The sequence below is a fragment of the Erinaceus europaeus genome, chromosome 3 (assembly GCF_950295315.1).
Source record: "Erinaceus europaeus chromosome 3, mEriEur2.1, whole genome shotgun sequence".
In the NCBI taxonomy this organism is placed as follows: domain Eukaryota; kingdom Metazoa; phylum Chordata; class Mammalia; order Eulipotyphla; family Erinaceidae; genus Erinaceus; species Erinaceus europaeus.
In genome coordinates this window covers 43,133,507-43,158,264 of record NC_080164.1, presented here as the reverse complement: position 1 = coordinate 43,158,264, position 24,758 = coordinate 43,133,507, and the positions used below count along the sequence as shown (strand labels likewise).

Sequence of the window (24,758 nt, the reverse complement as noted above, 5' to 3'; positions counted from 1 at the left end):
TGCCTGAGGCTCCAAGATACCAGGTTCAATCCCAAGCACCACCATAAGCCAGAGCTGTGTGGTGCTCTGGACTCTGACTCTCTCTCTCCCTCTTTCATTTTTAATACAATAAATAAAACATTAAAAAAAAAAAAAAACTATGAGGCAAGCTGTCTTATGAGAAGTGAAGTCTCCCTCTCAAGACTGGCCAGAATCAGACCACCACTTTTCCATGCCAGTCCCTAGCTTTTCTCTCTGATTTCCACATACACATACATATCCTTATTGAGTCCTGTTGGCCTTAGCTTCATTGGGAAGTGCCATGTGCTATCACAGTCTCAAGTCTTAACTCACTCTGGTCACTCTTCTGAGGGCTCATTTTTTTTCTGATAGGTGAACTTTACAGGCTCTGATCAAATGCTACCCTTTCCATAAGTCTTCCCTGACCGTCTCTTCCAACTCAAATCATATCACAATAGGCATGAAGTCTTTCACACTTAAGGCTCTGAGGTCTCAGATTCAGTCCCCAGCACCAACATGAACCAGAGCCAAGCAGTATTCTGGTTGAAAAAAAAAAAATCACGTATCTGTTTGCACATCAGATTCTGTCCTACACATACACTAGAGGGTATGTGTAGGACACTAACTCATTCTTATACTGTTCTCATACAGAGTAATGCATTCTTAAAGGAATCACACTGAATACTCTGGGCTAGTTAATTGAGTTCATGTGGCTCAAATTATTTTCACTATTTATTGTCATGGAAATAGGTTAATTTTATTACAACTAATCAGTTCAAGAGTCACTTCAAATAAAAAGTGCTTCCCTGTCACCACCTGCAGGGGGAAAGCTTTGCAAGTGGTAAAGCAAGGCTGTAGGTGTCTCTCTGGCTGTCTCCCCCTCTATCACCCTCTTCCCTCTCAATTTCTGGCTGTCTCTATCCAATAAATAAATATTTAAAAAAATTTTAAATGCTTTCCTGGTCACCTGCTACCCACCAGGAGAGGAGGAAAGAACTTGTGTTTTCTGTCTTTCTTCTTTCTCTTTCTTTCTTTCTTTCTTTCTTTCTTTCTTTCTTTCTTTCTTTCTTTTTCCTACCAGACCACTGCTCAGCTCTGGCTTATGGTGGTACAGGGGACTGAACTTGGGACTTTGGAGCCTCAGGCATGAGAGACTGTTGATATAACCATTATGCTATCTACTCCTACCCAGGACTTGTGATTTCTTAACACTGTTGCTCTAGTTGAGCCCCAAGACCTAGGCCTTATTCCATTCTATTTACATATGCAACAAAAAGGTGTCAAACAAGGGAGTCGGGCGGTAGTGCAGTGGGTTAAGCACATGTGGTGCAAAGCACAAGGACCAGCATAAGGATCCTGGTTCGAGCCCCCGGCTCCCCACCTGCAGGGGAGTCGCTTCACAGGCGGTGAAGCAGGTCTGGCGGTGTCTTTCTCTCCCCCTCTCTGTCTTCCCCTCCTCTCTCCATTTCTCTCTGTCCTTTCTAACAACAACAACGTCAATAACAACAACAATAATAACTACAACAACAATAAAAAAACAAGGACAACAAACAAGAAAGCAAATAAATATAAAAATTAAAAAAAAAAAAAAAGGTGTCAAACACAAGCCATGTCAAGCATTTGGGACATTGTCTTATTTATCCTTTTTATTAATTTATCCCATCGAAGTACTAAGAAAACCCAACCCTATGTAGCTTCTGAGATCTGAAAAGAATGGGCATATTCAGTGGCATTGTCATAGACAACAGCAAACAAGATGGCCATGTTCTCAGTGTGCATACAGTCTAGTATCAACCTGAATTTGTACCTACTCATTATTCTGGTCAGACACCACATTTTAATTTAGTCCTCATAACAATACTGCTAAGTGGTGACAATGTCTCCATTTTAAGATGAGGAGAGAGGTTCACAGTGGCCAAATCACTTGCCAGGGCTAGTAAGTGATTGTAAGAGACTATTGTTTTGGTGTTCTCCAGTGAGCTATATTTCCCAGTATTCTTGCACTAGCTGGTCTCCTCCCTCATTGGCTAAGACTTGGCCATGTGACTTGTGTTGGTCAATAAGCTATTAGTAAGCCTAAACTAGGTAGTTTGATAGGCAGCTGTACTTTAGGGCTATTTCTCTTACAATATTTCCTTTTCGGATTCAACTCCTGTGTAAAACTTAGGCTAGACTTCCTAGAGATCAGATATCATATGTAGAGAGGCCTGGGAACATGAAAAATCCCCCAATCTTCCTTTTCTGCCAGTCTTTCAACTGAATGCAACTATGTGAAAGGCTCCAAGTGAACCCCTATTAATGGTCATAGCTGATCCACTGACCATGAGAAATAATAAATCACCACTGTCTTAAGCCCTTAAATTCTGATGTGGTTTATTACACATCAGTGAATAACTAAAACAGTGACAAGATAGGACCCCAATAATGACTACGAAACCCATATCCTTAGTCTCAATATTGTTTCTTCTAGTAGGACATATCACACCAACAGTATGATAGTCATAGCCTGGTACATTGTGGCACTCAATTAAGTATTTGTTGAGTGAATGAATAAAGGGTGTGGTGAGTCATCAGAGGGGCAGAAAAGTCTGGGGAATTCAAAGGCAAGATGGTGATAACATTTCCACAACCTTACCCTTTTTCTGCTGTAAGTATTCCAAAAGCAAAAACAAGCTGGACATCCCTACATCTAGAAGTATATGTATGAATCCCATCAAATTCCCTTTCTATCTGTTTCTTTCTCTGAGAATTCAGATCAGGCAAAATTGAGAAGTTAGCAGAGTGGAGTGTTGATGATCATTCCCTCTGCACCCACCTCCCCACTGTGCCCTCTCCCCTCCACACACATCTCCTCTTCCTCCTACTTGGCTGCTGGGTGCAAGAGCTCTTTCTTTCTCTTCCCATATAAAATCCACATGTTGAAAAGCAGAAAAGGTGGAAATTACAGGAATAGGGAAGGGAGATGGGAGATATGGCTATTAAGAAATGGTTTACAAAGCCAAAAAAAAAAAAAATGAGGCTTTAAGTTCAGCGCTTTCAGTAGATATCAGCCAGCAGGTGAAGGAGGCACTCAAAGGATGGAGAAGTAGTTGGGAGGTGTCCCTGTGCGTGGGTAACAAAACAATGCCCCCAAATCCCTCTAACTTCCCCAGAAGGCAAGGGTTCTAGCTCTTCACACCTGGGACCAAGTCTCTAAAATGTGGACCTCTACAGAGTAGTCACTTCAATCAGATGAAGATTCACAGGGGTCGATGTGTCCAGCTCTCTGCTTCCTAGTAGCCCTGACGCTGTCTCTTCTGTTCTAAGCTCCCCCTTACTCTCCAATTTCCGCACACATGCACACATCTCCCAAGGTCACTGCACACATGGCTCCAGCACCTGGATTCCACATTCAGAAAAACCATCTGGGTCCCTCGCTGCAGTCTTAATCTAAGGAGAGCTCAGGTCCCACTCTTAGTCACAGAAGGCTATGGGAAGTGCACACAGGCACTGTGTCACACACTCACATGCAGAGCAATGCGGTGGGGCACACACAGCCAGCCAGATCACGGTGGGCACGGCGGAGGCAGTGGGGTATGAAGAGACAAACGTGTGCACACACATGCACACCTCCAGACCACCCATATGATCACATGTGCACATCGGCACGCACACAGACACCGTAACCCTCCCACCCATAGACGCTGGCACAGGTGCCCAGCCAGGCCGCAACACCAAACCCCTCCCCCACCTTTCAGAAACAGGTGGAGAGGACTGGTTTTGAGGGTGCACCCCCTCCTCCCTTGCTCAGGATCCTGTTCGCCCAGATCTAGAGTCCCTGTGGGGTCTGGAGTCTGCCCCCGCCCCCAACCTGGCTCGGGAACGACAGGCGAGGGGCGGGGGATGGGAAGCCTGTTTTCAAAACGTTCTGATTTTAATTCCTTATATTAACCCCTTTTTCGCCTTTGGCCTGGTCTGCCCATCATCCCTCTTGGTCCAGCAGCATTTCGGGCCTCCAGGAGGCTGTGAAGAAGGATGAAGATCAAGAAGAGGAGGAGGAGGAGGAGGAGGAGGCAGTGGCTGGGGTCCTCTCTTCCTACTCCCTCCAGGGGCGGTTTCGCAGCCCGCCCGCCACTCGCCCTTACCTCCTTCACCCGCGGCGAGGCCAGGCCCGGCGGCCCTGAGCTGGGGGTGCAGAAGCAGCCCCCGCGGGTCGGGTCCAGATGCAGGGCCGCCTCGGGGCCTCGGATCTCGTTTCCCTCTGCAGCCTCGGGTGACCGCCGCGGCTGGCGCCCCCGCCTCCCTCTTGGGGCGGGGGCGACCTAGCCGCCCAGCCAGTCGCAGCGGGAGGGGCACACAAAACGGGTGGGGGAAGGATAGAGGTGGGAGGAGGGGGTGCGCGGCCCAAGGAAAGGAAGGGAAGGCGGAGGGAAGCTGCGAGGAGGTGGGGCGGAGACGGCCCCTCCTCGGGGGCGGGCTCTCCCGCGAGCTGGGGAGCGGCAGATGCTGCCAGAAGCGGCTGCGCCAGGACCCCACGTTTTCCGCGGAAGGTGGCTTCTATGGGGGAGGGGTCTGCGATGCTGTCCTGAAGGTGCAGGGGCTGCTCGGCTACAGTTCTCCTGGGTTCCTGTCTTCCCTGCGCTCGCCACCCCTCACCCCCCCCAACCATCACTCTACCCAGAGCCCTCTTGTGTGGCCTCATCTACTCACCTTCAACCCCCCTGGTCTCCCACAACCCTACCGCTGGGGGTTGGGCCTGATTCTGCTCCCCCGCAAATCTTGGGGTGGCGGGGTCTGTGGGTTGAAGGTGGATGGACGCACTGCATTATTGGGATTATCGCCTCAGTCCCTAAATGGGCTGTCTCCTCTGGCATGTGCAGAGACGACCTCTGGTCATAGCAGCCAACTGGGTATCTCTAGGTATCTGGGGGAACTGGGAATAGATGCTCAGGACACTTCTCCTGGGAACCAGTCTTGGCTTTGAAAGTGCCATCTAGGAGCATGTCTCCCCATAACAAATTCCATCCCAAACTAGAGGAGAAAGAATGGCCAGCAGGCTGCTTTCTTCTCACCGTCCCTACAATGAACTTGGTTAGAAGAGTAGCCCTCTTTCCTGGAAGGCCAGGCCCTTGGCTCAAGGCATATCCAGCTGTTGAAGCTGGAACATCTCGCTGTCCTAGGCTTGGAGAATACCCATGACGCTGCAGTGGAGCCTGAGAAATTATAAAGGACTTTAGGCTGTTAAGCCCATGGCTGAGATGGGCTTTCGATGAGGTTTCAGGATGAGCTTATAGCAGTGTTTGAGCAAAGGCACAGAGACGGATTTGTGAGGGTTTAGACACGAAGACCATGAGGACTAGTCTGGCTGCAACTGACAGGCAGCAAAAGCTCCAGAATTCTCCAGTAAATGGAGAGCAATGGACACCTTTCTCTACCCCTATTCTGCTCCTGAAGTAGGCGTGCCAAGCATTCATTTAATGACTAAGGAGATAACAATCTGCAGACTCGTTAGGTGGTGTTTAGGGAAAGACAACTTTTATGAGAATTGAGGTTGGACACTAGCTAGCCAAGTTAAACTCTCCTCCACATCTTTCCTGCCTCTAGTTCCTGAATTTCTATTTTCATCAGATATTCTTCTTAGATGGTGTATTACACCAAAGTAAAGGACTCTGAGGTGTGTGTGTGGGGGGGGGGTGTGTTCAGGTCCTGGAACACGATGGCAGAGGAGGACCTAAGTAGGGGGTTACAGTGTCATGTGAAAAACTGAGAAATGATACACACGTACCAATAACTGTATCTTACTGTCAACTCTAAATCATTAATCTCCCAATAAAGGGGGGAAAAAGAAATTCTTCTTAGATTGAACAAAGGAAAAATTGCTTCTCCTAAGACATAAATGAGAACAGTTTTTGTTAACAGTGTGCCTAGCATCATGCCAATCATTTTTATACATATCAAGTATGTATTATTACTCCTGCTTTACAGATGGGGAAGTTAAAATTTAGCATTTAAAGAAAGGCACAACCAAGATTTGAACTCAAGTTGTCAAACTCCCAGGTTTATGTTTAGGCACAGTGCTCTGCCATCCCTTTGCTGTATTTAAGCCCATTGAACCTCCTCCTGCCAAAATGCAAGTTCCCTAAATCCACCCACTTTTGCAGACAGCCAAAATTATCCATATACTGTTTTAGTTCCACCTTTGTTGTAGTGATATTTGTCCTTACATTGTGCTTCCTGAGAATATTCAAAAACAGTTTGGGACATGATTATATATGTATACGTGTGCTTTTCTCCATTTGTACATAAATCTATTTGCATGTGTATTTCTGAGTGTACACATTTATGAATGCATGCAAGTGTACCTTTGCATGTGTGAGCAAATGGACATGTATATGTGAGGGTGCACACTGTGTGCCTGTGTCGGTGTGTATGCATGTACAAGTGCGCATGTGTGTCCATACTGCACTTCACAGAAAACAGTTTCTGCTTGGTTGTTATGGGAACTACAGTTCTAAAAATGTAAACTGAATTCCACTCCATGTGGGCCAGAGAAACCAAAGAGAGAGTGAGCTGAATGACAGACACATCTGAGGGCTACAGCAGAGGCAGAGAATCATGGGTTCAGCAAGAATTCAGACAGACTGGCCTGCAGAGGGATCTCTCTCATGGGGACCCAGGACTTGGATTAGGGTCTCAGTCCTTTTTTCCAACTCTTTCCTGATCCTTCCTCTTTCTTGCTTCCTCTTCCACCTTTCCCAGCTTTATGCTTTCCAGTCACCTTCCTTCTCTCTCCTCCCCACCCACCTTTTTTTGTTTTTCTTCCTTTTTCTGATAAAAATAGGGAGAAGTGAGTGAGAGACATCTGTAGCACTGCTCCACCACTTCCCTCCTGCAGGTGGGGGTCATGTGCTTGATCCTGGGCCTCACACATGGTAATTTAGCATGTCACTACCAGCACCCTCCCATTCTTTTTTCCTTTCTCAGTGTTTTTTTTTTGTCCAACCAACCAATACAGTAATTAAGCACTTAAAGTACATGGGGGGGGGGTTGTGAGTGAGTCGGCATAATGGTTATACAAAGAGACTCTCATTCCTGAGGCTCCAAAGTCTCATGTTTAGTCCCCTGCACCACTATACCACTATAAGCCAGAGCTGATATATAAATAAATAAGTACGTTGGGTAGATATAGTGGCCACATATGTGAGTCAGACAAGGTCTCTGCCTTTGAAAGAACTCAAGAATTGGAGAATTTCAACAATACACAGGAGGAGGGGAGAGGACAGAGAAAGAGAAAAAGGAGAGATAACAAGAGGGTGGAAGATGAATTTGCATCATATATAGAAGGCTATAATTAATTTGGAGTAAAACCACCATAAACAATGTTTTAGGGTGGTCCAGGAGGTGGCGTAGTGGTTAAAGCATTGGACTCTCAAGCATGAGGTTCCGACTTCAATCCCTGGCAGCACATGTACCAGAGTGATATCTGGTTCTTTCTCTCTCTCCTCCTATCTCTCTCACGAATAAATAAATTCTGGGAGTCAGGCGGTAGTGCAGCGGGTTAGCACAGTGTTGCAAAGCATAATGACTGGCCCAAGGATGCGGGTTCGAGCCCTTGGCTCCCCACCTGCAGGGAAGTCGCTTCACAATCGGTGAAGCAGATCTGCAGGTGTCTATCTTCCTCTCCCCCTCTCTGTCTTCCCCTCCTCTCTCCATTTCTCTCTGCCCTATCCAACAACAACAATAATAACTACAACAATAAAACAACAAGGGCAACAAAAGGGAATAAAACAAATTCTTTAAAAAATAAAGAATGTTTTAGGGAAATTAAGTCAGTTCAGCAGTGCAATGCAATGTAGAATGGAGATAGAGGGACGATAGGAAGCAGTTTGATATAGTACAGGCTTGTCTCAAACAGGGTACAAGGGCTGGGGTAATCAGGGAGGAAATAGCAGGCATTCTGGGTTGCTGTGTCAAATTCTCCCCCCATGACTTGGTTCATCAAGATTCCTGTTGAAGCTGGGGAGATATCATAATGGTTATGTAAAAAGACTTTCATACCTGAAGCTCTTAAAGTCACAGGTTCAATCCCCTGTACCACCATAACTAATCATAACTAGAGTTGAGCAGTGGGTACTCTGGGTTCTTGTCTTTTCTTTTTTTCTTTCTTTCTTTCTTTCTTTCTTTCTTTCTTTCTTTCTTTATCCCTTTCTTTCTTTCAATCCTATTGTTCTTCTTCTCTTCAGCATGAGAACCAGCACTTCAGTGAGCCTTTGTTACTGATATGTTTGTGTTTACATGCCTTGGAAAGGAAAAGTATTGGGAACTACTGGCCCAGTATATGATCAACCTTCAATAATACTTGTAAAAATAGATGTCTGTATATGCACTAGTCTTGCAATAGAAAACCCAGATTCAAAGCCCATTCTTGTCTTTTATCATGTGTGTACCTTTAAAACAATCTCCAAAGATCTTGGTCTTCACTTTCTTCTATACAATGGATGGTAAGGAAGGACTGGTTTTTGTTTTTTTTTTTAACCAGAGCACCACTCAGCTCTGGCTTATGGTGGTGTGGAGGATTGAACCTGGGATTTTGGAACCTCAGGCATGAAAGTTTCTTTGCATGACAATTATGCTATCTACCCCCACCCTAGGAAGGATGTTCTTTTTTAAAAAATATTTATTTATATCCTTTTGTTGCCCTTGTTGTTTTATTGTTGTAGTTATTATTGTTGTTATTGATATTGTAATTGTTGGATAGGACAGAGAGAAATGGAGAGAGGAGGGGAAGACAGAGAGGGGGAGAGAAAGATAGACACCTGCAGACCTGCTTCACCGCCTGTGAAGCAACTCGCCTGCAGGTGGGGAGCCAGGGGCTCGAACTGGGATCCTTACACTGGTCCTTGCACTTTGTGCACTTAACCCACTGCGCTACTGCCCGACTCCCAGGAAGAGTGTTCTTATAAGCTCCTTCCCACTAAGTACTACTATGTGATTCTATGTGATTGTCATTGTCAAGGTGTGCATGTAATATGGAAGGAGCGGCATGAACTGAGCTGCCGGCAACAGGCATAGAGAAGATAAATGTAGGAACTATTTTAATAAGAGTAACTTCTTCTGGCTTCAGTAGTTTTCAATAAACAGACAACTCAAAGACCATACCACTACAGAATACATGAAGGGATTCATAAAACATGATATCTGAAATGTGTAACTGAACTAGCAAGAAAGAACATCTACATGAACTAAAACAAGGGCAATTAAAGCCAAGAAATGTAAGCATAAATGCTGGAGAGACATACTGCCTGTTCTGACCTGGACCTTGGCTGAAACAAAGAGAGTTGCCTATGAGAATTTACAAACTACTTGAGTCAGAGTTTGAACTCAACACTTGTGTGGTACAGGAACCTCTGGCCAAGAAATTAACATAATTTCCATCAACTGATACTCCTTGAGTGGCTGGTAGGAGAAAACACAAAACTCTGGCCACAGAGTTCTACTGTCCAGGTAACTCTCTACTGAATATGAGTTCACAAGCTAAAAACTGAAACACCTAAGAGCCAACAGTGTTCCCTGAAGAGAGTGGATAAGGCCCTGAAGAACTTTAATAGGATCCAGTAGATCTGAGTGATAAGCCTAGATGTGTGGGGGAGAGATGTCAAAGATAAACCCCAAAGAGGAAATATAGTTACTTTGATGAATCTAGAAAGTCAAAGAAACTGTGGTTGTCTTTAGCAGATACTGGGTCTATGGAAGGAAGATTTGATTTTAGACAGTGCAGTGATGGGACACTTGCATGGTAATGTTTACTAGTCACAACATGGGCAACAAAATGTCTCACTTAGATACTGCACTGCTTTACCATGTGTATAACCCAGGTTCAAGCCCAGCCCCCACATTGATGGAAGCTATGGACCAATGATTCCCCCTCCCCACTTCTCTGTGACTACCTGAAAAAGTCAGCTGAAATTGTAAATAAAATAAAATAAAACAAAATAAAATAAAATAAGGAGTCGGGCTGTAGCGCAGCAGGTTAAGTGCACATGGCACGAAACTTGAGGACCGGCATAAGGATCCCAGTTCGAGCCCCTGGCTCCCCAACTACAGGGGCTTCGCTTCACAAGCGGTGAAGCAGGTCTGCAGGTGTCTATCTTTCTCTCCCCCTCTCTGTCTTCCCCTCCTCTCCATTTCTCTCTGTGCTATCTGGCAACAACAACATCAATAACAACAACAATAATAACCACAACAATGATAAAAACAACAAGGGCAACAAAAAAGGAAAATAAATAAATATTTAAAAAATAATAAAATAAGATAACATGGGCTTCAGCTAAGATAGAGACCAAGCTAGCTGACTCAGACGTAGTCATGTAGTGGTGGTAGCTGAATGTCTGGGTACAATTTAACACAATCCAAGGAGAATGTTGACACAGGGAAGGAGAACTGAGCCTGGAGAAATATCCATATATTGAGGACCAAAAGAAAGAGAGGAGCAAAAGAAAATGAACTCTTAGTTTCCAATTCTGTTTGGGCCCTGGACTTTCCTGATTATTTTCTTTTTTTTTTTTTTTGTTTACCAGAGGACTGGTCAGCTCTGCTTATGATGGTGCAGGGAAATGAACTTGGGACCTTGAAGCCTCAGGCATGAAAATAATTTGCATAACCATTATGCTATCTCTCTGGCCCTGATAATTTGATTTTAGTTCTTTTTTAAAATTATCTTTATTTATTTACTGGAAAGAGACTGCCAGAAATTGAGAGGGAAGGGGGTGATACAGAGGGAGAGAGACAGAGAGATACCTGTAGCACTGCTTTACCACTTGCAGAGCTTTCCCTCTGCAGGTGGGGACTGGGGGCTCGAACCTGCCTCCTTGTGCACTGTAACGTGTGCTCAACCAGGTGTGCCACCACCCGGCCCCTTCTTCTTCTTCTAGTGTTTGCCCTTCTTCCGTAGCCAGTTAACAGCGTCAGGTTGAGCCTGATGTAAAGTTTCGAGACCTCCTTTGAATCTGGAGAGGTGGCAGTCGTTGACTATGTCTGTCTGTAGCCGCAGGGGCAGTTCGGGTCGTCTCTGGCTCCCCAGCGATGGAACATAGCAGCGCACCGGCCATGGCCTGTTCAATAGCGATTGAGGAGGGCCCAATCATAACGTGCTAGGTCAAAGCCGGGTGACGCTTGCAGGGGTCTGTGATGAGGTGTTTGTTCTTTACCTCAGCTGACTGCCAACTCTGTTTCCAAGAGTCTGGAACAGAGAAGTTCAGTGTAGGCGTAGGGGACCAGATTGGATGACGAGACATCAAGCGTTGGACAGGGTGGGCGAAGATATCCGCGTATATTGGCAGGTCCGGTCCAGCGTAGACGTGGGAAATGAACTTAGATGATGCCGCATCCCGACGAATATCTGGCGGGGCGATGTTGCTAAGAACTGGCAGCCATGGAACTGGGGTGGAACGGATGGTTCCAGAAATTATCCTCATGGAGGAATATAATTTGGAATCGACCAAGTGGACATGGGGGCTACGGAACCATACTGGGGCACAGTATTCTGCAGTGGAATAGCATAATGCCAGAGATGATGATCATAGTGTGGAAGCACTCGCGCCCCATGAGGAGCTGGCCAGTCTTGCAATGATGTTATTCCTCGCGCCCACCTTTGCTGCAGTTTTTATGAGATGTTCGTGAAATGACAGGGTGCGATCGAGAGTAACGCCAAGATAGACTGGCTGGGCTTCATGCCGGATTCTCGTATCGTCAAGCTGCACATTAAGCTCACGCGAGGCCGAGGCATGGTGTAGATGGAAAACAGATGATACCATTTTTGCAGTGCTAGGGATTAGTCGCCATTTTTTACAGTAATCAGATATCAGAGACATGTCTTTCGTGTTTCCTCGAGGATGTCGAACTTGGATGCCTGAGTAGCACAGCAGGTGTCATCGGTGTAGATGAACTTCCTTGAAGTTCATCTGATTTTAATTCTTTCCATATCTGATCTAACATCCTCTTCCTTCAAAATTCCTAGGGGAAATGGAGCACTTTTTTTTTAAAAAAAAAAATTTTATTTATTTATGGGAAAGATAGGAGGAGAAAGGACCAGACATCAGTCTGGCACATGTGCTGCTGGGGATCGAACTCAGGACCTCATGCTTGAGAGTCCAAAGCTTTACCACTATGCCACCTCCTGGACCACAGAAATGGAGCACTTTCTTCTCAGATGGGGGTGGGGGGGAGTCTTCTCAGATAGGGATGGGGGAGTTTATAACCTAACTGGGATCTGATTTGAGCACAACTACTAAGTCAAGTCATGATGCTTAATTTATTTATTTTTTATTTTAACCAGAACACTGTTCAGCTTTGACTTATGGTGGTGTAGGGGACTGAACCTGGGACTTTGAAGCCTCGGGTATGAGAGTCTCTTTGCATTATGCTATCTATCCCCACCTGATGTTCAATTTATTCAACAGTTATATAAAACTAGGTGGGTATGAGGACAAGATGAAACACAGTGGAACTGACTGTAGTTGCTGGACTACTGTTAAAGGGGGGCAAGAGTGTGGTGGTTAAATGCTCCCACCCCCAGCCTGACTTACTTTATTTTTATTTATTTATTTATTTATTTATTATTATTATTTTTTTCCTCCAGGGTTATTGCTGGGCTCAGTGCCTGCACCATGAATCCACCGCTCCTGGAGGCCATTTTTCCCCTTTTTGTTGCCCTAGTTGTTGCAGCCTCATTGCGGTTATAATTGCCATTGTTGACATTACTTTGTTGTTGGATAGGACAGAGAGAAATGGAGAGAGGAGGGGAAGACAGAGAGGGGGAGAGAAAGATAGACACCTGCAGACCTGCTTCATTGCCCGTGAAGCGACTCCCCTGCAGGTGGGGAGCCTGGGGCTTGAACCAGGATCCTTATACCGGTCCCTGCGTTTTGTGCCACGTGTGCTTAACCCACTGCGTCACCGCCCGACCCCCCTGACTTACTTTATTCAGGTTGTGTGTTTTGGGATCAGTTGCATGAATTCTGTCTTTTTTAAAAAAATTTTTTTTAATATTTATTTTCCCTTTTGTTGCCCTTTTTTTTTTTTAATTGTAGTTGTTATTGTATAGGACAGAGAGAAATGGAGAGAGGAAGAGAAAAAGATAGACACCTGCAGACCTGCTTCACCACTTGTGAAGCAACTCCCCTGTAGGTGGGGAGCTGGGGGCTTGAACCGGGGATCCTTGCGCTTTGTGCCACGTGCGCTTAACCGGCTGGGCTATGGCCCGACTCCCAAATCTTGTCTTTATGGTCTTCCTTATCCTATTCTGCAGGAGAGTGCATATGTCTAAATGAAAGGTGTGAACACTTAAATGGTTAGATAATGTACCATCTAATTGTTTGTAAGTGATGAGCAGAACTGAACCTAACAAAGAGAGGATGCTTGCCAGAGGTTCAGTCACCTTAGTTACTCCTCCCACATTCTTCTTCAGAAATGGTGGGGGCTCTGACTCCCCTTCCATACAACTGCCACAACACTCCAACCCAACAGCTTTCCTTCCAAATGAGACTTCCTAAGTATTCATGTGTATAAGTGAAAGGTGTGGTCACTTAAATAAGATATTGAGCCATTACTAGTTTGTTAACACGAATCTTCCATTTACCTATTGTAGTGCCTAACAGTGCATTATTTGAAATTAAATTTTTAAAAAATATTTATTTATCTATTCCCTTTTGTTGCCCTTGTTTTGTTGTTGTAGTTATTATTGTTGTTGTTGCTGGATAGGACAGAGAGAAATGGAGAGAGGAGGGGAAGACAGAGAGGGGGAGAGAAAGATAGACACCTGCAGACCTGCTTCACTGAAGCCTGTGAAGCGACTCCCCTGCAGGTGAGGAGCCAGGGGCTCGAACTGGGATCCTCACGCTGGTCCTTGCACTTTGTGCCTCCTGCACTTAATCCACTGTGCTACCGCCGGACTCCCATAATACTGAATTCTTTACCAGCAATTAGTTTATTAGATACAAAAATGTTTAGTCATGTGAAAACATTAACACCTAGGGAGGATTAGGGAGACAGTGAAGTGGTTGTACACTGGATTTTCTTTCTTTCCTTTTTTTTTTTTTTTTTTTTAACCAGAACGCTGCTCAGCTCTGGTTTATGGTGGTGCAGGGGACTGAACCTGGGACTTTGGAGCCTCAGGAATGAGAGTCTGTTTGCATAACCATTATGCTATCTACTCCTGCCCTACACACTGAATTTTCATACCTGAGGTCTAAAGGTCACAGGTTTAACCCTCCTGGAATTTGGATGTGCTGTGGTCTATGCCTCTTTCATTAAGGGTAAATACATACATATATATATATATATATATATATATATATATATATATATATATATGGAGAGAGAGAAAGAAAGATATGGAGGGGGTAATGTTGGGTATTCTCTGGTCTTTGGGGCTGGGAAGTGAATACATCTAAGAATCAAGGGGGTGAAGAAGCCAGAGGATTGGAAGCTGAGTTGAGTTGGCCCGCCATGATAGGACTGTAAAACTTTCTCTTTTTTTTTAATATATTTTTTACATTTATTTATTTTCCCTGTTGTTGCCCTTTTTTTGTTGTTGTTGTTATTGATGTTGTTGTTGTTGGATAGGATAGAGAGAAATGGAGAGGGGAGGGGAAGAAAGAGAGGGGAGAGAAAGATAGACACCTGCGGACCTGCTTCACTGAAGCCTGTGAAGCGACTCCCCTGCAGGTGGGGAGCCGGGGGCTCAAACCCGGATCCTTCCGCTGGTCCTTGCGCTTGGTGCCACGTGCGCTTAACCCCGCTGTGCTATACCACCTGACTCCCTTCTTTTTCTTTTTTTTTTTTTTCTTTTCTTTTTTTCACCAGAGCACTGCTAAGATCCATCTTATGGTAGTCCTGGGAATTGAATGTAGGATCTTTAATGCCTCTGGCATACATGTTTTTTTTTGCAAAACCACTATGCTATCACCCCAGCCCTGTAAAGCTCTCTTAATTCAAGAATAAGTCAGCTCCAAACAAAAAGAATGTATCCCCCAACAGGCCTTTTACTTTGCTTAGCAGAGAGCTATTGTTGGGGAGGAGAGATTAAGTGCAGTATATACTATAAATGCTCTAAGGGCTTCCTTCCCAGTGGCTAGTGTAAAAACTTTTGATTTAAGAGTTCAGAAAGTAAAGCGGGGGGGGCAAAGTTTCAACAATCCTCTAACTTTTTTTTTTCCCCTCTAGGGTTATCGATGGGGCTCAGTGCCTGCACTATAAATCCACTGCTCCTGGAGGCCATCTTTCCCATTTTGTTGCCCTTGTTATTGTTGTTGTCACTGTTATTATTGGTATTGCTGTTGTGGTTGTTGGTTAGATAGGACAGAGATAAATTAATAGAGGAGGGGAAGACAGAGAGGTAAGGAGAAAGACAGACACCTGCAGACTTACTTTACTACTTGTTAAGCGACCCCCCTGCAGGTGGGGAGTTGGGGCTTGAACTGGGATCCTTATGCAGGTCCTTGCACTTTGTGCCATGTGCACTTAACCCACTGTGATACCATCTGGCCCCCTATCCTCTTTCTTCTTTTTTAATTTTTCTAAAAATATTTATTTATTCCCTTTTGTTGCCCTTATTGTTTTATTGTTGTAGTTATTATTGTAGTTGTGATTGATGTTGTCATTGTTGGACAGGACAGAGAGAAATGGAGAGAGGAGGGGAAGACAGAGAGGGGGAGAGAAAGATAGACACCTGCAGACCTGCTTCACCACTTGTGAAACAACTCCCCTGCAGGTGGGGAGCCGGGGCTCGAACTGGATCCTTCCTCGGTCCTTGTGCTTTGTGCTACCTGCACTCAACCCACTGTGCTACTGCCCGACTTCCATCCTCTACCTTTCTTAACACAGAAGCATGATTTCCTAGGCTGGAGGTCTGAACCAACCTGTTAATGTTCATGTCCATTGGAGAAGCAATCACAGATGCCAGACTTCGCACCTTCTGCACCCCATAAAGATCTTTGGTCCATATTCCCAAAGGAAAAAGAATAGAGAAGCTTCCAATGGAGGGGATGGAATATGAACATCTGCTGGTGAGAACTGTATGGAATTGTACCCCTCTTGTTTGTATCCCATAATCTTGTTGATCATAATAAAATCACTAGCAAAAGAAAAAAAAAAACCACACTTTCCTCACCACTCACCTGGTTCTAGCCTCTCAAAGCCATGTTTTACCTGGAAAATGTAAAGACAGCTAGGGAAAAGTGGCTGTAGCAGGTATTTGGAGGAGTATGACTTCTGGAGAGGTTTTGTGAGTAGACTAAGGTGACTGTGAGCCATTGGCAAATATCCTCTCCTAACTGGGCTTGACTTCTTTGCCACTGACACTATATGTCTTTCTGGTAGAATCATAGGCTCTGGTGGAGACTCTGTGGTATCCAACAGTCTAAATGTTCAGAAACAACACCGAAATACTGCAGTCTTCTGCTGCTGTCATCATTGACTGGGGCTCCCTCTAGTTGCCAAAGCTGCTTCTCAATTTCTAGTAGGAAATCTTTCCAAGCAGTACAATTAAACTGAGATGCCTCCATTCTGAGGTTGGGGGTTTAGGGGTTGCAGTTTGGTATCAAACAAATCTGAGTTTAACCTTGCCTGTCTCCAGTTACCCAGCAAGTATCCTACAGTGCTTCCTCATCTCTGAAATGGAACATATAAAGGCAGCACTTAAGACTGTAAGGACCGAGATTGTTAATGTGTACACAATGTTCAACATTGAAGGCTCTTAACTACTCTCAAGATTCAGAAACGCCTCAAGCCCTTAGATCATCTGTGACTAAACTCACCCATCAATTAAAGGCATATTTATTAAATACCTATGTTCCACAAAGACCGACAGGTGTGCAGCAATTTTATGGATGTGGGATCTCCTTTCTTTTCAATGGCCCTTGAACTGCTGGGGGAGTTGCTGAAGGGGCAGTTTCAGGATCTTGGATGGCAGATTCGGTAAGCTTTTAGCACAATAACTTTAATTGCAAAAATAAACAGTTCTGTTAACTGCTTGAGAGTAGCGTCTGCTTTACAAAAAATTAACAACAACAAAAAGGAAATAACCCCAAAGCAAAAAACGTTACATCCAATGGCTGCATGAGAGGACATTGTTGTACAAAGTCCCGCGCGAGACCGGCTCGGCGCTGCCCCAGCCTGTCTGGCGGGGAGGGGGTCGAGGGGAAGGCGTGGGGCATGCGCCAGTTATAAAAGAATGTCTTCAGTCCCAAGGAAGTAACCACTCTGTGACTAGCCAGAGAGGCTTTTCCACACAGAGCTACAGATGCAGAAGGAAGCGCCCGGGCCATGGGAGCTGTCCTCGGAGCTAGTGCTGAACTGCACGTGTGTGCGGAGGGCGCTTCCAGGGAACTGGTAGCCGGACCAGAGGCCGGCCCGGGGGCGTATCAGGAAGAGGTGGGGAGAGGAGCAGCGAGGAGAGCGTGTCCAAGTCTTCTCTTGAGCGCCTGGCGGCGGCGCCCCAACCAACAGATCCCTCTCCCCCATTACAGGGCGGCGAAAGAAAGACCCAACGAGTAAAAGCCAAGGCCCTTGAGCCGCTCTTCGGCGCGGGCCTTCTGCTTGAGGTGCACCTTGCTGTGCCGCTTCTTTTCATCGCTGCGCGCAAAGCGGCGGCCGCATACGTCGCAGGCGAAGGGCTTCTCGCCCGTGTGTGTGCGCACGTGTGTGGTAAGATGGTCGCTGCGGCTAAAGTTGCGGAGGCAGATGCGGCACTGGAAGGGCTTGTGGCCCGTGTGGATGCGCAGGTGGCGGTTGAGCTCGTCGGAGCGCGCAAAGCTGCGCACACAACTCTCCACCGGGCAGGCAAAGGCCTTGGCGTGTGGCCGCGGGCAGAAGCAGCGCGCGCTGCACTTGCCGCCGCCGCGGCGCCCCTTGCGGCGCGCTTTGGCCGGGGGGAACGGGGCCGGGACCGGCGGCCCGCAAGGCTCGGGCACGCCGCCACTGCTCCCGGCGAGGTCCGCCAACAGAGGCTTCGGAAAGTCCGCCGCGGCGCTGCGGAGGCCCAGCGGGGAGAGCGGTGGCTGCGCGCCTGCCAGAAACTCTCCGCCGTCGCCGTTACAACCCCCCTCCCCATTAGGAGGGGTCAGGAGCCCCGGGAGGCCCTCCGCCCCCTCCCCTAAGTCGCCCGGGGCCAGCGGGAAGGCGTCGTAGGCCCCCGTGGAGAAAAGTCTGTTGGCCGGGCCAGTGGGCAGCTCTGCCGAGCAGCTGATGGACAGCAGGTCCTCAATCTTGGTCCCCATCGAGGGGAAGCGGGCCTCTGGGGCTGTCTGGTAGCCACCCTGAGACCCGCAGCTCCCGGGGCCCCCGGCTGACAGCAGCTCCCAGGGGGCATACGGACCTTTGAAGGCCGACGCAGCGTCCAGCACTGGGGAGACCGGCGGAGCCCGGAGGCCCGGCTTGACGTCGGGCGGGGAGAGCTGAGGTTCATACAGGCATTGCGACGGGGCGCCCGCCGAGGGCGAGGCTTCCCAGAAGGCCTCCGGGAAGGCGGCAGCGCCCAGATCCGGGGAGTAAAGGTCTGGCAGCAAGGTGTCGGGGCCAGAGGGGAAAGAGGCGTCCAGCGGAGCCCGGGATGCTGATGCCTCGGGGCCTGGGAAAGGTGCCAGGCCTAGGATGCCCGACATGAGGTTGAAGAGTGCCTCCGGGTCGTGCGGGTGTTCGGGTACAGCCTGGATGAAGAAGCTCCCGCTGTAGCTGAGGCCGGGAGGGGGCGTGGGTGCAGGCCTCTCCAGGAAGCAGGAGTCGATTAAGTCCCCCCCGGCGCCGCAGCTGCTCAAAGCCCAGCTCAAGAAGTCGCCTGCTGAGGAGGGAGCAGGAATCAGCTCCGGGCACCACAGAGGGCACGCCTCCGAGTCCGCGCCCCATGCTCACCAAGCCCTGGGTGTGCACCGGCACGCAGCAAGTGCATTTCTGCACGCTCGAATCCAGCAGGAGCTTGCAAATGCCCCAAGACGCACGGGCACACATGCACACACGCAGACCACACGTGCACAGGCAGAGGACGCCCGCAGAGGTGCCTGCGGAGGCGGCGGCCCGGTGGGGGTGGCTGGGGGTAGTGGTCTGCACCTCAGGAAGCCGAAACCTGCTCCCAACCCTCCCCCCAGCCCCAGTGTCCCGGTCCCTGTAGGGTTTCGGGCTTCGCGCGCCCCCGCGCCGCGCCGCGCCGCGCCACGGTTCGAGCACCCCAGCAGCGCTCCTTACCTCCGGGGTAGCCGGCGGCCACGGGCGCGTCCCTGGCGGGCAGCCCAGGCAACTCTGTGCTGGGTTCGGCGCAACAGCCCTCGGCGGACTTGACCAGGAGAGCGTCGGGGCCAGAAAACTCGCCAAGGTGGAGCATGGCGCGGCGGCGGCGGCGGCGGGGCGCCGGGGGCCTCGGCCGCTGGGTCTAGAGGCGCGCGGGGGTGAGGGGTATGCCGGCAGTCGGGGCGCCCCCGCGCCTCACAGACCCGGGCGCCTGGGCTCCTGCGCTCCAGGCACTCCCCTTTGGGAAGGATTTGAAGGGCCGTGGGGCCCTCGCTCGCCGGGACAGGCCTCGGGCAGCGGCACCTCGCTTCTTGAAAGCGCAGCTGGGCTCCCCCAACCCGCGGCCCCCCCCACTTATATAGCAGCGGCGGCGCTGGCTCAGGGCTTCCGACTGCCCCGGCCACTGCCATTTCGGGAGGCCCCGGCCCCGCCGCCGTGACGTAAATGCCCAAACATGGATACAGGATGTGTGCCGGGGACTCCCGAAAAGGAAAGCTCGGGCTGTGACGTAGCCGTCGCCACCGCTCACTGGCCCCGCGCCGCTGCGTGCGCGCGCGCGTGTCCCCGAACGTGGAGCCCCGTGCGCGCGGGGACCGTGGGCACGCGGGGCCGGGGCCGGGCCCGGCGGGGCGCTGCGCCGCACGGGGCTCCACGCCCACTGCGTGCACCTCGCACCTGCGACGGAGGCCGAGGGGGGCGCTGTGGGAGGTCCCCACTGGGCTTTGAGAGCCTGTTGGCGAAGGCTTGGATTGACTATGCCCCTTCTTGGAGGTGCCTATCAGTCTCTCTGAACATCAGTTTGTTCTCCTGAGAAATGGAGCTGCGTAGTCTCTATTTCTTAAATTTGCTATGCAGAGAGATCAGGTTCGAGCATTTTTACAAAGCTCTGGACTCAGGGACACTTAGTGAACCATAGAGATTCTTGCCATTATTTATTTGTTGTGCTTGCCTGACTTCTTTTGCTTTAATACATTTACTTTATTTATTTATTTTTACCAGAGCACTGGGACTTTGAAGCCTCAGGCCAGAGAGTCTCTGCATAACCATTGTGCTATCTATCTCCGCTCTGCTTTAATACCTTTGCTATAGAAAAATAATTTATTGGAATTTAGAAGGACCATTTTACTTGTTAAATGCTGAGAGGAGAAAAGTCACTTGGAACAAAATATATGTTCTAAATTGAAGATGTTTCTCTGGCTGAGAGGTAATTTGCCAAGTAGGGTGCCTACCTTGCTATGCGAACTGTCCAAGTTCTAGCTCCAGCACCACATGGAAGGAATCATGGTTCTAGGGAAGCTCCAGTGCTGTAGAAGCTCCTTGCTTCTCTAAAAAGGTGGGCCTGGGAGCAGTGCTATCAAATACAGTGGCCACCCGGTTGAGTGCATGTTACCATGTATAACGACCGGGGTTGGAGCCCATGGTCCCCACCTGTAGGAGAGAAGCAGGGCTGCAGGTGTCTCTCTTTCTCTCTAGCTCTTGTTCTCTCCTCCCCCCTCAATTTTTCTCTCCCTTATCACATAAAAAGCAGAGGAGGGGGGAGAAAGAGAGAGAGAGAGAGAGAGAAAGGCCAACGACAATGGTGGATTTGCAATGCAGGCACCAAGCCCCAGCAATAACCCTGGTGGCAGTACAATAAATGAATAATATGAGTCTACATGGGCCCTGGGTCTGATTGATGTGGTAAACAGTTAATTGTATTTATATATTTCTTCAAGTTTGGGAGCTGCCCTCTGCCCTAATCCAGCTTTCTGGTTCTATTCTCAACTTTGACTACATTTTCCCAGACAATATTTTTAGCCCACTTCCATGTTAACTGTCAAGCTCAGGCAAAAATCACTTGTTATAAGCCCCAAGGAACACATGTAAAATAGAATTCCTAGCTTCTACCACCCAAAAATTCTTATTCTCACCTGCTCTATTCCGACTTTTTGGTCTCTATGTATCAAACATTTCTCCTGCCTTGTAACTTACAACCTTTCAGACAACATGTCATAGATGCTACTATGATTCCATTCTGAACACCATAGGCGATTCACCTCACCAATGTAACCTGGAGCCTCACCTCTCCAGAGCTCTGCCTCATTTGGGAAAAGATAAAAACAGGCTATGGGTGGGATCTGGGCAGTAGTGCATCTATGTTAGCAGCACATATGTCTGCATATAGCAGATGCAAAAAGCCAGCACAAATCTGTAATTAGACATACAGAGCAAAACTTCCTTCTACTCCATTTCAGATTCAGGGTTTGATTAGAATCCAAACGCATTGCAAATGACAGGTGATCCCACACCAGACATGCAGGGTGCACATGTCTCAAATCTATTCTGGCACCTTGCTGCCTGGGAGGGAGGGGAACGGAGGGATTTGGCAAGGCCAGGGATTTGGCTCTCCAGGTTGCCCCGTCAGGCCAGATTGACCAGCCCCAGGTTCCCTATCCCTTCTGCTGTTCTTCCCTCTGCCACAGCACTCCTCCTCCTTCTTAGTCATAGATAATTCCTATACTCCTTTGGCAAGTTCTTGGGGCACTGCTGATATCTGCCAAGGGCTGTTGGGTTAGGTCTGTATTAACACAAGGGTCCAAGTCACCCCTTTCTCCTGTTAGAATCAAGAGATCATGATGGAGCTGGGGTGGAGTAAAAAGAAGTAGGAGATAAGGTAGGAAACACAACTTGTGCTCTGGGTGTGGGTTGACCCACACCCCCATCGCTGAGTCACACACCTTCAGTGGACACATAAACACACTCTCACATACATAAGAAGGCTGCCTCAGGAGGGCAATTTGCATCTGCATTTGGTTTCCTGAAGAGTAAGAGAGAATATAAAGTAGGATTTTGCAGTTTTTCCTAACCTAGTCCTTCTTACCTCCAAAATTTAATTTTTAAAAATTTCTTTATTGGGGAATTAATGTTTTACAGTCAACAGTAAATACAATAGTTTGTACATGCATAACATTCCTCAGTTTCCCATATAACAATAGAACCCCTACCAGGTCCTCTGTCATCCTTCTTGGACCTGTATTTTCTCCACCCACCCACCCCAGAGTCTTTTACTTTGGTGCGATACGCCAATTCCATTTCAGGTTCTACTTCTGTTTTCTTTTCTGATCTTGTTTTTCAACTTCTGCCTGAGAGTGAGATCATCCCATATTCATCCTTCTGTTTCTGACTTATTTCACTTAACATGAATTTTTCAAGGTCCATCCAAGATTGGCTGAAAATGGTGAAGTCACCATTTTTTACAGCTGAGTAGTATTCCATTGTGTATATGTACCATACTTGCTCAGCCACTCATCTGTTGTTGGACACCTGGGTTGCTTCCAGGTTTTAGCTATTACAAATTGTGATGCCAAGAACATATGTGTACACAGAACTTTTTGGATGGATGTGTTGGGTTCTTTAGGATAGATATATCCCCAGGAGAGGAATTGCAGGATCATAGGGTAGGTCCATTTCTAGCCTTCTGAGAGTTCTCTAGACTGTTCTCCACAGAGGCTGGACCAATTGACATTCCCACCAGCAGTGTAGGAGGGTTCCTTTGACCCCACACCCTCTCCAGCATTTGCTGCTGTTACCTTTTCTGACGTATGCCATTCTTACAGGACAGAAGTGGTATCTCATTGTTGTCTTTACTTGCATTTCTCTGACAATCAGAGATTTGGAGCATTTTTTCTTGTGTTTCTCGGCCTTTTGGATCTCTTCTGTGGTGAATATTCTGTCCATGTCCTCCCCCCATTTTTGGATGGGGTTATTTGTTGTCTTATTGTTGAGTTTGGCAAGCTCTTTATATATGTTGGTTATTAAACTCTTGTCTGATGTATGGCATGTAAAGATCTCCGATTCTGTGAGGCGTCTCTTTGTTTGGGTAGTGAAGAAGCTTTTTAATTTGATGTAGTCCTATAGGTTTATACTTGCCTTAGTCTTTTTTGTAATTGGATTTGTTTTATTGAAGATGTCTTTAAGATTTATGCAGAAAAGAGTTCTGCCAATATTTTCTTCTAAGTATCTGATAGTTTCTGGTCTAACATCCAAGTCCTTGATCCACTTGGAATTTACTTTTGTATTTGGTGAAATACAGTGGTTCAGCTTCATTCTTCTGCATGTTTGAACCCATTGTTTCCAACACCATTTGTTGAAGAGACTCTGGTTTCCCCACTTAATAGTCTGGGCACCTTTGTCAAAGATTAGATGTCCATAGGTGTGGGGACTCACTTCTGGGCTCTCAATTCTATTCCACTGGTCAGTGTGTCTATTCATGTTCCAATACCACACAGTTTTGATGACAATGGCCCTATAATACAATTTGAGATCTGAGAGTGTGATGCCTCTAGTTCTGTTCTTTTTTCTCAAGATTGTTTTGGCAATTCTAGGTCTTTTCTGGTTCCAGATAACCAAAATTTAATTTTAAGAGATTCTGGATCTTGATAGAATAGAGATCTTTGAGAGAAGTAAGAGGGGGGGCTGGGTAGTGGTGCAGCTGGTTGAGTAAACATGTTACAATGCACAAGGGCCGGGATTTGAGCCTGCAGGGGGAAAGCTTCATGAGTGGTAAAGCAGGGCTGCAGGTGTCTCTCTTCTCTATCTCCCTCTCCATTTCTGACCACCTCTATCCAATAAATAAAGATAATAATTTTTTTTAAATATTTCAATTTAGAAAAAAAAGAGAGGGGCCGGGTGGTGGCGCACCTGGTTGAGTGCATTTATTACAATGCCCCCAGTCCCCACCTGCAGGGGGAAGCTTTGTGAGTGGTAAAGCAGGGCTCCAGGTGTCTCTGTCTCTCTCCCTCTCTATCACCCCCTCCCTCTTGGTTTCTGGCTATCTCTATCCAATAAATAAAGAAATAAAAAAAAAAGAGAGTGAAGTAATAGAGAGGGGCAAGAGGAGACAGCATAATGGTTATGCAGAGATTCTCATGCCTGAGGCTCCAGGCCCTGGGTTCAGTCCTCAACAATACTGTTGGTATCTTCTAATTCTGCTTTTAAAAACCCCTTCTGTTTCATTTGGTTCAAATCCCCCCTGCTTAACACTGCATTCTATTTACATAACCACTGCCGTCTATTTACATAAATCACTTTTATATTTACATAAAGCACCACCTTCCCTCCAGGGCATTGGTGGTTTAGTGGTAGAATTCTCACCTGCTCCACCCCCTCTCCTTGTCACACCCTGATCCTCTCCTTGTCATACCCTGATTTTCACCAGTCACTTTTCTCTCCACCCTCTCTGTGTCACATCCTGTTCCCACCCTACTGGGCTAGTATATTTATAAGGACAAGATTGTTTGTAGTTTTGAGTTTAGCTTGGCTCGGCTTAGATTGTGCTGCATCCTGCATGAATAAAGAGATACTGATTACAGCTCAACCATGAGTCCCTGGTCGTCTGTTACCCGCCCATGCCCGTGAAGCCAGCCCGGCGAAAACGACAGACTACCATAAGCCAGAGGTTAGCAGAGCTCTGGAAAGAGAGGACTGGGGGAGAAGAGGATTTGGGAGACATCATAATGTTT

General features: G+C 47.4%; 3 protein-coding genes across 6 annotated transcripts in view; 1 reads left to right on the top strand and 2 right to left on the bottom strand.

The window, feature by feature from the left end:
- FBXO41 (F-box protein 41) overlaps positions 1-4,391 on the bottom strand; it is a 34,991-nt gene extending 30,600 nt beyond the window's left edge. For 3 of the 4 annotated variants that reach the window (XM_060187073.1, XM_060187076.1, XM_060187077.1), the window contains exon 1: positions 4,125-4,391. The gene's annotated coding sequence lies outside the window, so the exon portion shown is untranslated. The remainder of the gene's footprint in view (positions 1-4,124) is intronic. The other variant, XM_060187075.1, reaches the window with a different exon arrangement.
- Positions 4,392-15,768: 11,377 nt separating this feature from the next.
- On the bottom strand, positions 15,769-19,675 carry EGR4 (early growth response 4). The gene is made up of 2 exons (XM_060187072.1): positions 19,216-19,675; positions 15,769-18,811 (listed from the first exon to the last, which is right to left on the bottom strand). Exons 1-2 carry the CDS (start codon positions 19,349-19,351, stop codon positions 17,499-17,501), a joined length of 1,449 nt encoding a protein of 482 aa, XP_060043055.1. The 5' UTR covers positions 19,352-19,675; the 3' UTR covers positions 15,769-17,498.
- A 36-nt stretch (positions 19,676-19,711) lies between these two features.
- Positions 19,712-24,758, top strand: part of ALMS1 (ALMS1 centrosome and basal body associated protein) — a 109,042-nt gene continuing 103,995 nt past the window's right edge. The window contains exon 1 of the mRNA XM_060188426.1: positions 19,712-20,054. Within this exon, the coding sequence (XP_060044409.1) occupies positions 19,712-20,054 (343 nt within the window). The remainder of the gene's footprint in view (positions 20,055-24,758) is intronic.